General features: G+C 42.5%; 1 protein-coding gene across 1 annotated transcript; it reads right to left on the bottom strand.

Annotated features, from left to right (window-relative positions):
* Positions 1-87: 87 nt before the first annotated feature.
* LOC115143639 (ciliary microtubule inner protein 1-like) lies at positions 88-6,826 on the bottom strand. The gene is made up of 4 exons (XM_029684122.2): positions 6,708-6,826; positions 6,151-6,232; positions 5,834-5,932; positions 88-3,769 (listed from the first exon to the last, which is right to left on the bottom strand). The coding sequence occupies exons 1-4, from the start codon at positions 6,770-6,772 to the stop codon at positions 3,614-3,616; spliced, it is 402 nt and encodes a 133-aa protein (XP_029539982.1). The 5' UTR covers positions 6,773-6,826; the 3' UTR covers positions 88-3,613.
* Positions 6,827-14,035: the final 7,209 nt, after the last annotated feature.

Genomic DNA, 14,035 nt, shown 5'->3' with positions numbered 1-14,035 from the left:
AGCTAACTTGTGTATCCTCCCTGGGGGCAGAGATGCTTAGGGGTGTTAGGTTATAAATATCAGAGGAAGAACTCAACGGACACTATGAAAGCTTAAACCAAGTTTATTCATCCCAAAGGATCGAACAGCTGAACAGACAGACATATTCACACAAGCACAGATATTTAACCTTTTCTCCTATGTTGAGTCTCCTCCTACACAACTGAACAGCCAATGCATCTCTGTTACCCGACAGAACCTTAGTGATATCTGTCTTCCTCACTTCATCTGACCTGATCTGTTCCCCAAAGTGCTCACTCCAACCCAACTCACGGCTGTCATGGTGACTGGTACCAGACTGTGTCTCTTCTCCTCCCAGAGGATCCCTCTAACAATAACATATCCTGACATAATGTAAATGTTATACATGACCCTTTCTCCCTCAGTGATTCTTAGAACCCAACAGGGGGCTGGGGCTCCCCCTTTCCGGCCACTGGTCTCTCTTCCCACTGATCCAGCTCCAGCCCAGAGGCCTTCACATTGTCCAAATCCATTGTAAAAAATAGTTTGGTATTCATTTAAAACTTCAACTATGCCTCATTGTCTTCTGTGCTCTATTATTACATACTACATATACTGTGGTATTCTAGGAGAGTGTATAAAAGTGTACTAGTCCGAGTGTTTATTTCTGATGAAATGTGTGATCTGACGTACAATCCAAAGTAATAAAGTTGATCTAGTGGTACATCAAACTAATCAGACCAATTGTTTTAGTACATTTAACTTTGACTCTATTTTAGTTGCTTTGTTTAAGTGAACATTTTTGAACAGATTAAGAAAGTCCCACAATTTTACTTTATGTAGAGTTACCATCTAGTTTATTTGGCTATTTAATACATGAGAGGGCATCATAGCATATCTTTATGTATTTCTTTGATGCTACAAAGTGAAGGATTTTGTGCATCATATTTTATCATGTGTTTCAGTGTGAAGGGTGGATTTAATATTGTGGAACAACACAAACACTTATGTGAAGGTGTGGGTACATAGGCAAAATAATCTGCTTGGAATTACAAAACCTTTTGAAAAATGTAAAACATTCAATTCCCTTTTCAATTAAAAATGTAAGTTATGCCTTTGAAAACAATTATATAGTCCTGTGGCTTCGCCCCTTAGAGGCTGTCTTTGTTGTTGCGTGAGTGACTGAGGTCTGTGGCTTTTTACTTCGAGATCGCGGGAGAGCTGGTGTATGGCTGTGTAGAAAGGTCAGTGCAGGGACAGGCCCACTAGTGTGTCTGTCTGCCACTTTAGTCTAGCAGACTGGGGGGAACGTGTGAGAGGAAGAGTCACCCGGCTAAGGTTAAGAGCAGGGCATTGTCTGTGTGCCAAACTGCCAATCCATCATAGCATGTGGCTCTGTACCAATATCCATTCTATCATACCACCTTGAATAAAGCAATGTATTGGGCATGTATGGGTATTTTCTGCTAGTATGGATATTGAAATGTACCCAATGGTTAAATGACAACCAGAACAAAAACATGTTTTCAGTTGTCCTCAATTCATCGAACATCCACAGAATAGTAACAGTTTCCTAGTAGCATTTCAGAAGTGTAAAACATTTTTATCCAACTTCATTTTCATTATTATGAAATCGGCATATCCCCCTCTACTGTTAGACAGCAGTTTGGCTTGTATTCCAGGCAGCTTCATAATAGTAGATCTGGAATGTGTGTAATGCGTTGCGCCCTTAGGTAGAATTAGTAAATTGCAACAACAACAAAAATTATGTCAGTGCAGCTGTAGCCTTGCATTAAGCTCATTATGACAGTGCCATATGTGTTGCACTGATGGGCAAGACATGTGCCAGAATGAATGTGCTCAACAAGTATGGATTTCACATTATTGGGAAATCTGTGACCCAAATATGCGACACGTATCCTTCGCATAGAGTTGAGCAGGCTGTTGATTGTGTCCTGTGGAATGTTGTCCCACTCCTCTGCAATAGTTGTGCGAAGTTGCTGGATATTGGCGGGAACTGGAACACACTGTCGTACATGTTGATCCAGAGCATCCCAAACCCACCGCCATCATGGGGCACTCTGTTCACAACGTTGACATCAGAAAACCGCTCGTCTACACGATGCCAAATACGTGGTCTGTGGTTGTGAGGCCAGTTGGACGTACTGCCAAACTCTCTAAAACAACGTTTGAGGTGGCTTATGATAGAGAAATTAACATTTAATTCTCTGGCAACAGCTATGGTGGACATTGCGGCAGACAGCTTGCCAATTGCACGCTCACTCAAAACTTGAGACATCTGTGGCATTGTGTTGTGACAAAACTGCACATTTTAGAGTGGCCTATATTATCCCCAGCACCTGTGTAATGATCATACTGTTTAATCAGCTTCTTGATATACCACACCTGACAGGTGGATGGATTATCTTAGCAAAGAACAAATGCTCACTAACATGGATGTAAACAAATTTGTGCACGACATTTGAGATAAATATGCTTATTGTGCACCTGAAAAATTTCTGGGAACTTTTATTTCAGCTCATGAAACATGGGACCAATATTTTACGTATTGCGTTTATATTTTTAAAATAGTGCTACCCAGCTTTTCTATTTAAATACTTTTTAATATAAACAAATAGATTGTGAATACATCCAATAGGTAGTTACAGTCTTGTCCCATCACTGTAACTCCCCTAAAGACTTGGGAAGATCTGTCAGATCGAGAGCCGTGCGTCCTCCGAAACACGACCCTGCCAACTGCCACACTGCTCTCTTAACCTGGAAGAAAGTTGCACCAATGTGTTGGGAGGAAACACCGTCCAGCTGGCAATCGGAGTCAGCTTGCAGTCACCCAGCCCGCAACACAGTCGCTAGAGTGCGATGGGACAAGGAAATCCCAAACCCTCCCCTAACCCTGACAATGCTGGGCCAATTGTGCGCCGCCTCATGGGTCTCCCGGCCATTCGAGAGCCCCTAAAGTCTACTTTAATTTGTTATACAAATCTTATGAAACCGAACAGAATATAGGCTAAATTGCAAGATAAGATATTGATACATGGTCAATCATACTGCCATTGAAAAAATCATACCAAGTATATCAAATGGGAACAAACATTGTTTAAAATTCCCTCCTCAAAATGAAAATGTTGGACCTTAACAATTACATTACATTTGTGGGAATACAGCACCATTGACTACAGGATAATGAAAGGAGAGAACATAATATCCTATAAATAATCAAATGATTGTCATTGGATCAAAATAACCAAGCACCCATTGTGGTAATTTTGTTGGATATAGTATGCAATATTTGTGTTGAAATTAAATGTGAGAGACAGAAGTAAATAAGAGCAGATTAATAGTATTGTATTGATTAATAGTATTTTGTATTGATTAGTGAGAATTTATCAATATAAAAAAAATGCTGAAAGTGCTAATTTCATAGGATTTAAGAGAATGTGAGTACAAAAAGGAGGAAGCGAGGAGGACAAAGACAAAAAGGAGCAGGGGATAAGGGAAAGTCATATATTGAGTAGTCATCAATATTGAGTCTGTGCACGGCATTGCCAAGGCCTAGGAGGTAGGTGTCATGGCAGAATAGTTTTTTTTTTCTTCAGCTGCAGGCATCGAAGGCCCAGCCCAGCTCCTTCAGGAAGCTCTTCTTCCCACACTGGACCTTTCCGTAGCGCTCCAACTGCAACTCGGGCACTGCCGAGCGCCAGCCAATCTGAGCCTGGGTGGTCTGCGGAACTGGGGGAGAGGGTCCCACCTGCAACCGACCTCAGTGTCACACATAGCCCAGCATTACTGTCTGCAAATGACACCCTATTCCCAACATAATGCACGACTTTCGACCAGAGCCCTATCATTGTCTTCCAACAGGTGGGGTCACTGCTACGCGACGCTTGTCACTCTAATTGACGTAAGACAATTGGATCCCTCTCGGTCATGGTCAAAAGTAGTGCACTAAATAAGTTTTTGTTATGTAATGGTGCACAGGGTTGGGGAGTAACGGATTACATGTAATCCTTTACATGTAAGGGATTACAAAAACCAGCAAAAATATTGTGAACAGATTACAGATACTTTTGAAAAACTAGATGATTACTTTAAAATTCAGAAAGGATGTTTGCGAATAAAAATCTGACACTTCTCCGTTTTCTCAATGACATTCAAATCATCATTGAAAAAAGGCAGAAGTTTAAGTTTGTTCCACCTGAGCTAGTCTGACCACTATGATGACACACCCAATGTTTTTGATGGATCGCGGGAAAAGAAAAGAGCAGGAATAGGCTTTTGTAGGCTGCAGTCCAAGCTATGTCTACCAATGGTGTGACTGCTGTTGGCATCCAATGATTATCCAACGTGAATAAACACTTGGAGGTAAGGATAACAGCACTGGTTTAGTCTTTGGCAGTAGTCCAGGACTCCTTTAAACATTCAATCTCCAGCTGCGTACCCCCTCTAGCACCAGGGTCAGCGCAGTCTCAAATGTTGTTTTTTGCCATCATTGTAAGCCTGCCACACACATAAGATACATTTTTTAAACATAATAATGAGTGTGAGTTTTTGTCACAACCCGGCTCGTGGGAAGTGACAAAGAGCTCTTATAGGACCAGAGCACACATAATAATAATAAATAATTTTGCTCTTTATTTAACCATCTTACATATAAAACTAACCACAGGTTAATGAGTAAGGGTGTGCTTGAAAGAATGCACATAACTCTGCAATGTTGGGTTGTATTGGAGAGAGTCTCAGTCTTAAATCATTTTCCACACAGTCTGTGCCTGTATTTCGTTTTCATGCCAATGAGGGTCGATAATTCACTCTCACATAGGTACATGGTTGCAAAGGGCATCAGTGTCTTAACAGCGCGATTTGCCAACCCTTGACGGGACTGCACGTAGCCCTGGGGGTATACCTGGTCTACGGCAATAAGGATATATCACTTATTATTGATACCTACATAGCGCATTGATGTGAGTCACTGCTGCTCTCTCATTTAGCTATTGGTGCCTTACGTATTGTATTTGAAAACAATAATGGTTGAATTCAGTAAGTTTAAGCTGCCCATCAATCATTGTTTTTGAAACTAGTGGACAGCCAGTAAAAAATGCACTCGAGCAACAGCTGCACAGTGCAGATCCAAGCCTATGTAATACAAGTGGGGCTTTTTTTCTTCAGTAGTGCTCAAAGCATGCCATTCCATGAGCGCTGCATTTATTTTTCAACTCGAATCAATGAGTCCAATCAGTCCTCCATGACAACAAAATCATAAACAACAAAGTAGGGCTGGCTGGGGTCATGCTCAGGTAAAACAATTGAGCTAATCTATACTTCCATATTTCCAAGTCCTATTCTTGAAGATCAAGGTGTATAACATTTATTGGAATGACTGGAATTCTGATAGACTTTGGTTTTTATTGTAGAGATATACTTTAATTGTATTGTTATATGAAGTAGAACGCAATGTGTTTAGAAGAAGCCTACATAACCCAACGCATAAAGTAAAATGTTACATATATATATGGCCAGCTATGTAAACTTTAACATTGATTTATCCTGCAATAGATGTTGTTCAATTGGTAACATACATTTTTGTCTTCTTCTAATGCCTCTTAAGGGGAAAGTAATCTAAAAGTAACAATATTTGAGTTTGGGTAATCAAAAAGTTACGTTACTGATGACCATTTTGGACAGGTAACTAGCAACTAACGGATTACATTTAGAAAGTAACCTACCCATCCCTGGTTGTGCACTACTATATAGTACACTCCCTTTGACCAGGGTCTTACTTAACCTTGACCCAAAGGAGTTTATAAGGACTCACTTGGATATATTTCTCAGGTGGGGTAGGGGGTCGTGTTTTAAGATGTTGGGGAAGCTCCAATTTGACAACGTCCTTCAGCTTGTTGCTCTCCTCCTGCATCTGTAAACATTGCATGAAATATCTGAACATCTGAAGAAACTCATAGATATGTGATCGATCAACCCAATAACTTTGATTTCATTGTTTTGATTTAAATGGTGCCCAGTTCAGTCTGTCCCTACCTGGCTAATCAATAGAGGCTATAGGGTTGTATGGTTGTATTCTCAAGAAGTAGAACTTGTTATGTGTTCATACTGCATCAGGTTTCACTTGCTTACCTCCTTGTAGGACTTGGTCAAGAATCCCCATTTATTGGGCCAGGCTTTGGCTGACTGAAGCTCTATTTTGACATGAACTTTCCTGAAAATGAATCAAAGACATCAATAAGGCTTTTGAACAAACATTGGACCTGCAAAACATGGCTTCTAAATAAATTAACACAGTTCAGAGAACCAAATATTTAAAAAACAAAGATAGTTTCAACGATAATCTAGAGAGAGTAGGCTAACCCTCTACTGAACCTGAGTAAAATCAATATATTCTAATGCTAGTACTACTACTACTACTACCTGCCTACAACTACTTGTTCTACTAAACTTGCCTACTACTACCACCACCACCACCATTAACTACTGCTAACCAATCCACCATTACTGTAGTACCACTACTGCCACTACTACAATAACAATAACACATCCTCATCTTGAACAAAAGTGACAAACCTTGTGCTATATTAAAAAAAGAAAGTTGAATTTGTCAGCAAAATTCAAGGAATACATAATATAACATTGAATTGCATTTGTTTTGTTGTAAACTCAGACTTTAAAGAGTTTACCAGATTTCATCTTTATCCACAAAGCTGCATTCTTCACCAGATCCAAGTGGTTTGCAGGCTGCCATCTATGCTGGCAAGCGTGTCTGTCACTCTGTAGTGTGTGACTTCTCACCTTTCAGTCTTATATAGTCTTGTATGTTATACTAACAGATATGTTTACCATCACCATAGCAACATAGGGGAGTCAGAGAAGCTATCCTTTTGTGTATCCTTGGAAACAATTCCAAATCATTTGAGTGTCACACATTGTGTGAAATTAGAAACAATTTGAGTAAACAATAATGAGTGTTGTAATGGACTTGGACTATATACGTACATCTTTTTAACTAACATTTTAAAGTTAATAATCAGCACCCCCTTTTGAGCAGCAATTGCTCACATCAATTTATACATGTCTTCCTGCAATGCATTTAAAATGACAGTTTTTATAGCAAAAAAGGTAAATGGAATTGTGACTTCCTTTAAGCTTAAATGCCACTGTTAAATGGCGTCGATGATCGTGATTTGGCACTCTTAGCAAAACCTATTGAATATTTAAATAAAAAGGCATTTGTTCTGACCTAGAGGTCCGACCTCAGAGGTCCCAAAGCTGGATAACTACCTCCATAACGTCTCTTACCTTACAGTAATCACAGAGCAGTAGTCCAAACTGACTCAATGTAATAGTACTACTCTTAGCAGATGCAGTATTTCAGACTGCCAGTAGAGGATGTTCTCTTCCTTCTTTTGAACTGCATCAATACTCAACCTCGGCCATTCATCAAAATGTACAGAATGGGTACCTGGAGGAAAATAGGGAGGCTCATGGTTTTTCAATTTCATTCAAGGGGAAGGTTTAGTATTTTTTTTAAAGCAGTCCAGGGGAGGGTCATGTCATTTGTCATTTATGATATTTCTATATTTCTCAGTGCTTTAGAATGAAATCAAATCAAATGTTATGTCACATGCGCCGAATACAACCTTACAGGGAAATGCTTACTTACAAGCCCTTAACCAACAATGCAGTTTTAAGAAAAAATACCCCCACCCGAAAATAAGAGTAACAAATAATTAAAGAGCAGCAGTAAAATAACAATAGCGAGGCTATAAACAGGGAGTACCGGTCACCGGTTAGTCTAGGTAATTGACGTAATATGTACATGTAGGTAGAGTTATTAAAGTGACTATGCAAAGATAATAACAGAGAGCAGCAGCAGCTTAAAAGAGGGGGGGGGGCAATGCAAATAGTCTGGGTAGCCATTTGATTAGATGTTCAGGAGTCTTATGGCTTGGGGATAGAAGCTGTTAAAAGAAGCCTCTTGGACCTAGACTTGGTGCTCCGGTACCTCTTGCCGTGCGGTAGCAGAGAGAACAGTCTATGACTAGGCTGGCTGGAGTCTTTGAACATTTTTAGGGCCTTCCTCTGACACCACCTGGTATAGAGGTCCTGGATGACAGGAAGCTTGGCCCCAGTGATGTACTGGGCCGTACGCCCTACCCTCTGTAGTGCCTTGCGGTCGGAGGCCGAGCAGTTGCCATACCAAGCAGTGATGCAACCCGTCAGGATTCTCTCGATGGTGCAGCTGTAGAACCTTTTGAGGATCTGAGGACCCATGCCAAATCTTTTCAGTCTCCTGAGAGGTAATAGGTTTTGTCGTGCCCTCTTCACGATTGTCTTGGTGTGCTTGGACCATGTTAGTTTGTTGGTAATGTGGACGCCAAGGAACTTGAATCTCTCAACCTGCTCCACTACAGCCTCGTCGATGAGAATGGGGGAATGCTCGGTCCTCCTTTTCCTGTAGTCCACAATCATCTCCCTTTTCTTGATCACGTTGAGGGAGAGGTTGTTGTCCTTGCACCACACAGTCAGGTCTCTGACCTCTTCCCTATAGGCTGTCTCGTTGATGTCGGTGATCAGGCCTACCACTGTTGTGTCATCGGCAAACCTAATGATGGTGTTGAAGTCGTGCCTGGCTGGGCAGTCATGAGTGAACAGGGAGTACAGGAGAGGACTGAGCACGCACACCTGAGGAGCTCCCGTGTTGAGGATCAGCGTGGCAGATGTGTTGTTTCCTACCCTTAACACCTGGGGGCGGACCGTCAGGAAGTCCAGGATCCAGTTGCAGAGGGAGGTGTTTAGTCCCAGGGTCCTTAGTTTAGTGATGAGCTTTGAGGGCACTATGGTGTTGAACGCTGAGCTGTAGTCAATGAATAGCATTCTCACATAGGTGTTCCTTTTGTCCAGGTGGGAAAGGGCAGTGTGGAGTGCAATAGAGATTGCATCATCTGTGGGTCTGTTGGGGCGGTATGCAAATTGGTGTGGGTCTAGGGTTTCTGGGATAATGGTGTTGATGTGAGCCATGACCAGCCTTTCAAAGCACCTCATGGCTACAGACATGAGTGTTGGTAGTCATTCAGTTGGGGTTGGTAGTCATTCAGGCAGGTTACCTTACTGTTCTTGGGCACAGGGACTATGGTGGTCTGCTTGAAACATGTTGGTATTACAGACAGGGAGAGGTTGAAAATGTCAGTAAAGACACTTGCCAGTTAGCGCATGCTCGCAGTACACGTCCTGGTAATCCGTCTGGCCCTTGTGAATGTTGACCTGCAGAGAGCGTGATCACACAGTCGTCCGGATTAGTTGCTTATTCTCTGCTGGGCACGCAATATCAAGTGTGCCTATAGGCTATTTGATGTGGTCTCAATCAAATGATCCATAGCCTATAGGCTACGACGTGCCTGATCTGAGAAGCACAGAGCAAAGTTATATTTCTAAGATAGCTGCGATGGTGGGAATAAAACTAGGCTGCATTATACAGTGCAATAGATATTCCAACCCTGAGCCCCAACCTGCTCTACTCTTGCTGATCAAAAACCTTTTGAGTGTTGCCTAACCAATGCTGTACCGTGTAGTCCTGCAGTGGCAGTTCAGAATTGTATTATTTATTAGGCCTAGTCCCAAAAAATCTATATATTGTGCGTGGACTAGCCTATAGCCTATATTCTGTTCATATATATATTATATATATTATATATATATTCTATTCTGTTCAGTTTGAGAAGGAGAGTGTGAAGATGAGAAGGCGGACCGGAGGTCAACTTTGATAGCTACCTGCTACTATAATTGATTTTAATGAAAACATTATTTTTCTTGCCCTTGGTGTATTTATCAGAATTATTGACCTCACAATAAGCCAGATTCAAGTAACTTTCAATGTGGTGCTGAAACTTGAAGCAGCAGTCGCAGCACAATCAATCGGAAATGGATAGCTTATGGTGCTGAAAGTAGGCAATTTTGGATTAGGTATAATTCATTTAAACTGTTTTTTCATTTTAATTAGACTTTACTAACAACAAGAGGGCTTTGTGTTGGAGCCTATTTCTTACTATTTAAGAAAAAGAGGTAGGCCTATCTGTTTGACAGACAAAATTAGGCTATAGGCTGATATATCCATAGATTTGTTGGCCAATTCCTCCGCCCACCATGCGCTTTTTAAATAGCCGACCTCTGTGTCAGTGAAGGACTCTGGGCATATCATTGTTTACTTTCTTTGACATTCAGAGGATGAACTACAACCTTCTATAGCCAAGGAAACAAAAAAGTACTTTGCTTGAGAAGTAATCTTATTCTGTCACCATCAATTGATTAAGCTATTCACTTTCTGTACTATAGAAAATTGTTATACCCAAACAGCTTTTAGGGAAACACCTTCTGTCATTGGGTTAAGCCATGGAAGAAGAGTAGCCAGCAGTTAAAGCTTAAATGGTTCTGTGTCGGTAGGCTTACCGTCTGGGGTGGAAAGGCAGGCCAAACTTTTGAAAGTGTCATGCTCAGATTCTTACCGACGCAAACAAGACACACACTGATTTGGCATTGGAGAAATATGATAAGATAAACTCATAGGCCTATCTCTCTGTCCATTCTTAGTCTGTAATTTCAGTAAATTGTGTGGTAGCCTATTAAAAAAGATTCTGCTTTTGCTATGAAGATCTTTCCACCCTTACTCTTGTCCATGGTGGTCTGTGAACCCACAATCTTCTGGCCTGCAGCCCTGTACACTGTAAAAATTCCATATAATGCTTACAGGACGAAGAACTGTTCCTAAAATGGCATATCAAAGGCTCTGGTCTGTCCAAGAAGTGAGGGTAACCGGTAAGGATGTTCTCTGCTATCGACTTTTTATGTTTTAATAATTATTTTGAGTATAGGGCAAGGTCACTTGTTTTTCTTTTCAAGCGTTCAGGAAGGATTTAGGTCAAATATATTTTGCTGAGGGAGGGCGATCCATTTTCATTTCAGAGAGGTCCCATTTTGTCCATGTAATCCTTATTATAAATAACGTTCAAGTTATGATAAATCTGGTGATATTGTGTCACCCATAAAATGGAGCCAGAGAAGAAGGCAGATGTTTTACATGTCCCCAACCAATTGTGTTTTTTTGTTCGTTTATTTGCGTTTTTTGTAACTTATTATTTTACTTATTTTGTACATAATGTTGCCGCTACCGTCTCTTATGACAAAAATAACTTCTGGACATCAGGACTGTGATTACTCACCACGGACTGGCAGAATAGTTTTTTTCCTTTAACGAGTCTGACGAGCCCGACGCAAACAATATACTGCTTTCTCGGGAACAGGCCTAGATCCCCGTAATTTGCATGAAGAGGAAGCGGAGAAAAGGGGGCCAAAGGGCGTGCACCAGCTGTTATTTACAAAAATACATAGTCCGACACCCCTTGTCTTTCTATCCTGCTGGTACAGCGTATAACCACCCAGCTGTATGTTGATATTATCATTGTTCAGCCACGACTCTGTGAAACATAAGATAATATAGTTTTAAATGTCCCGTTGGTAGTTTAATCTTGCGCGTAGGTCATCGATTTTATTCTCCAAGGATTGCACGTTTACTTGCAGACCGTCAGGATGTCCTGGAACCAGTTGTACAGAGTGGGGTCGAGACCCAGGGTTTGGAGGGTACTATGGTGTTAAATGCTGAGCTGTAGTCAATGAACAGCATTCTTACATAGGTATTCCTCTTGTCCAGATGGGTTAGGGCAGTGTGCAGTGTGATTGTGATTGCATCGTCTGTGGACCTATTGGGGCAGTAAGCAAATTGGAATGAGTCTAGGGTGTCAGGTAGGGTGGAGGTGATATATGGTCCTTGACTAGTTTCTCAAAGCACTTCATGATGACAGAAGTGAGTGCTACGGGGCGATAGTCATTTAGCTCAGTTACCTTAGCTTTCTTGGGAACAGGAACAATGGTGGCCCTCTTGAAGCATGTGGGAACAGCAGACTGGGATAAGGTTTGATTGAATTGAATAACTCCGTAAGCACACCAGCCAGCTGGTCTGCGCATTCTCTGAGGACTCGGCCAGGGATGCCGTCTGGGCCAGCAGCCTTGCGACGGTTAACACGTGTAAATGTTTTACTCACGTTAGCTGCAGTGAAGGAGAGCCCGCAGGTTTTGGTAGCGTGCCGTGTCAGTGGCACTGTATTGTCCTCAAAGCGAGCAAAGAAATTGTTTAGTTTGTCTGGGTGCAAGACATTGTGGTCCGCGACGGGGCTGGTTTTCCTTTTGTTGTCCATGATTGACTGTAGACCCTGCCACATACCTCTCGTGTCTGAGCCATTTAATTGCGACTCTACTTTGTCTCTATACTGAAGCTTAGCTTGTTTGATTGCTCCAGGGTCCAGGGTTTTGCCAGCCCGGGTCACTCATTCGATATGCTGATCAAATTTAGGGAGCCTTGTTTTCAGATTAGCCTTGTTAAAATCCCCAGCCTCAGGATATGTGCTTTCCAGTTTACATAGGTTCAAATGAAGTTCTTTCAGGGCCCTCGACGTGTCTGATTGGGGGGGGGGGGGGGGATATACACGACTGTGATTATGATCGAAGATAATTCTCTTGGTAGATGATGCGGTCAGCATTTTGATTCTAGGTCAGGTGAACAAAAGGACTTCCTGTATGTTGTTATGATCACACCACTTCTCGTTAATCATGAGGCCCTTCTTCTTACCAGAGAGATGTTTGTTTCTGTCAGCGCGATGCGTGAAGAAACCAGGTGGCTGTACCGACTCTGATGACGTATCCTGAGTGAGCCATGTTTCCGTGAAACAAGGAACGTTACAATCTCTGATGCCTCTCTGGAAGGCAACCCTTGCTCGGATTTTGTCTACCTTGTTGTCAAGAGACTGGACATTGGTGAGTAGTATGCTCGGGAGCAGTGCTTGATGTGCCCATCTACAGAGCCTGACCAGAAGACCGCTCCGTCTGCGCCTTCTGCGGCGCCTTTATTTTGGGTCGCCGGCTGGTATCCGATCCATTGTCCTGGGTGGTGGACCAAACAGAGGAGGACCAAACAAGTCATATTCCTGGTCGTAATGTTGGTGAGTTGACGTTGCTCTTATATCCAGTAGTTCCTCCTGACTGTATGTAATAAAACTTAAGATTTCCTTGGGTAACAATGTAAGAAATAAAACATAACAAAACATAATACTGCATAGTTTCCTAGGAACGCGAAGCGAGGCGGCCATCTCTGTCGGTGCCAGAAGTGCCGGACTGTTCTCTCTGCTACCACACGGCAAGCGGTACCGGAGTGCCAAGTGTAGGTCCAAGAGGCTTCTAAACTGCTTCTACCCCCAAGTGTCACGCTTGTTGAAATGAGTGGACCAAGGCGCTGCATGCGTAGAGTTCTACATTATATTTAATAGTGAAACCTACAACTAAAAAAACAACAAAGAATATAACAAACGTGCAGTATTGCAGTGCTCAAGGCAACTAAACAAAAACATGATCCCACAACAAACTGTGAAGACGCACCGTAGATACAGTGCGTAGAGCCGGCGCAGGATATCCTGGACCCTGGAGGTGTACCGGAGACCAGGACCGCTGAGCAGGCACAACCCGTCCTGGGCAGATACCCACTTTAGTATGACAAGTGCAGGGAGCTGGCACAGAACGCACCGGGCTGTGGAGGCGCACTGGAGACAAGGTGTAGGACCGGAAAACATGGCACCTGAACGGTGACCAACTCCACACGGTGAGTACAGGGAGTTGGTTCTGGTTCCGATCTTGGCTCCACCAACCACCCCGTGTGCCTTCCCCCCAAAAATGTTTTGGGCTGCCTCTCGGGCTTCCGTCGTGGTCGCGAACCCCGGTGTCGTCGTTGTTCCTCCCTCGCTGCCTCCATCTGCTCCCATGGCACAACAAATCCCACAACAAACAGGTGGGAAAAGGCTGCCTAAATATGATCCCCAACCCTGAAGCACGGGGGTGGTTAGGGGCTTGTAGGTAAGCATTTCACTGTAAGGTACACCTGTTGTATTCAGAGCATGTGTCTAATAAC

Source organism: Oncorhynchus nerka, linkage group LG15 (genome assembly GCF_034236695.1).
Source record: "Oncorhynchus nerka isolate Pitt River linkage group LG15, Oner_Uvic_2.0, whole genome shotgun sequence".
Lineage (NCBI taxonomy): Eukaryota > Metazoa > Chordata > Actinopteri > Salmoniformes > Salmonidae > Oncorhynchus > Oncorhynchus nerka.
This window is presented reverse-complemented; position numbering and strand designations above follow the sequence as displayed.

Coding starts and splice junctions, on each gene's coding strand:
- LOC115143639 (XM_029684122.2), bottom strand. CDS start 6,772: ATGGCAGCCTGCAAACCACTTGGATCTGGTGAAGAATGCAGCTTTGTG. Junction 6,233..6,707: donor GTGGATAAAGATGAAATCTG/GTAAACTCTTTA, acceptor ATTCATTTTCAG/GAAAGTTCATGTCAAAATAG. Junction 3,770..5,833: donor CACCTGAGAAATATATCCAA/GTGAGTCCTTAT, acceptor GGTCGGTTGCAG/GTGGGACCCTCTCCCCCAGT.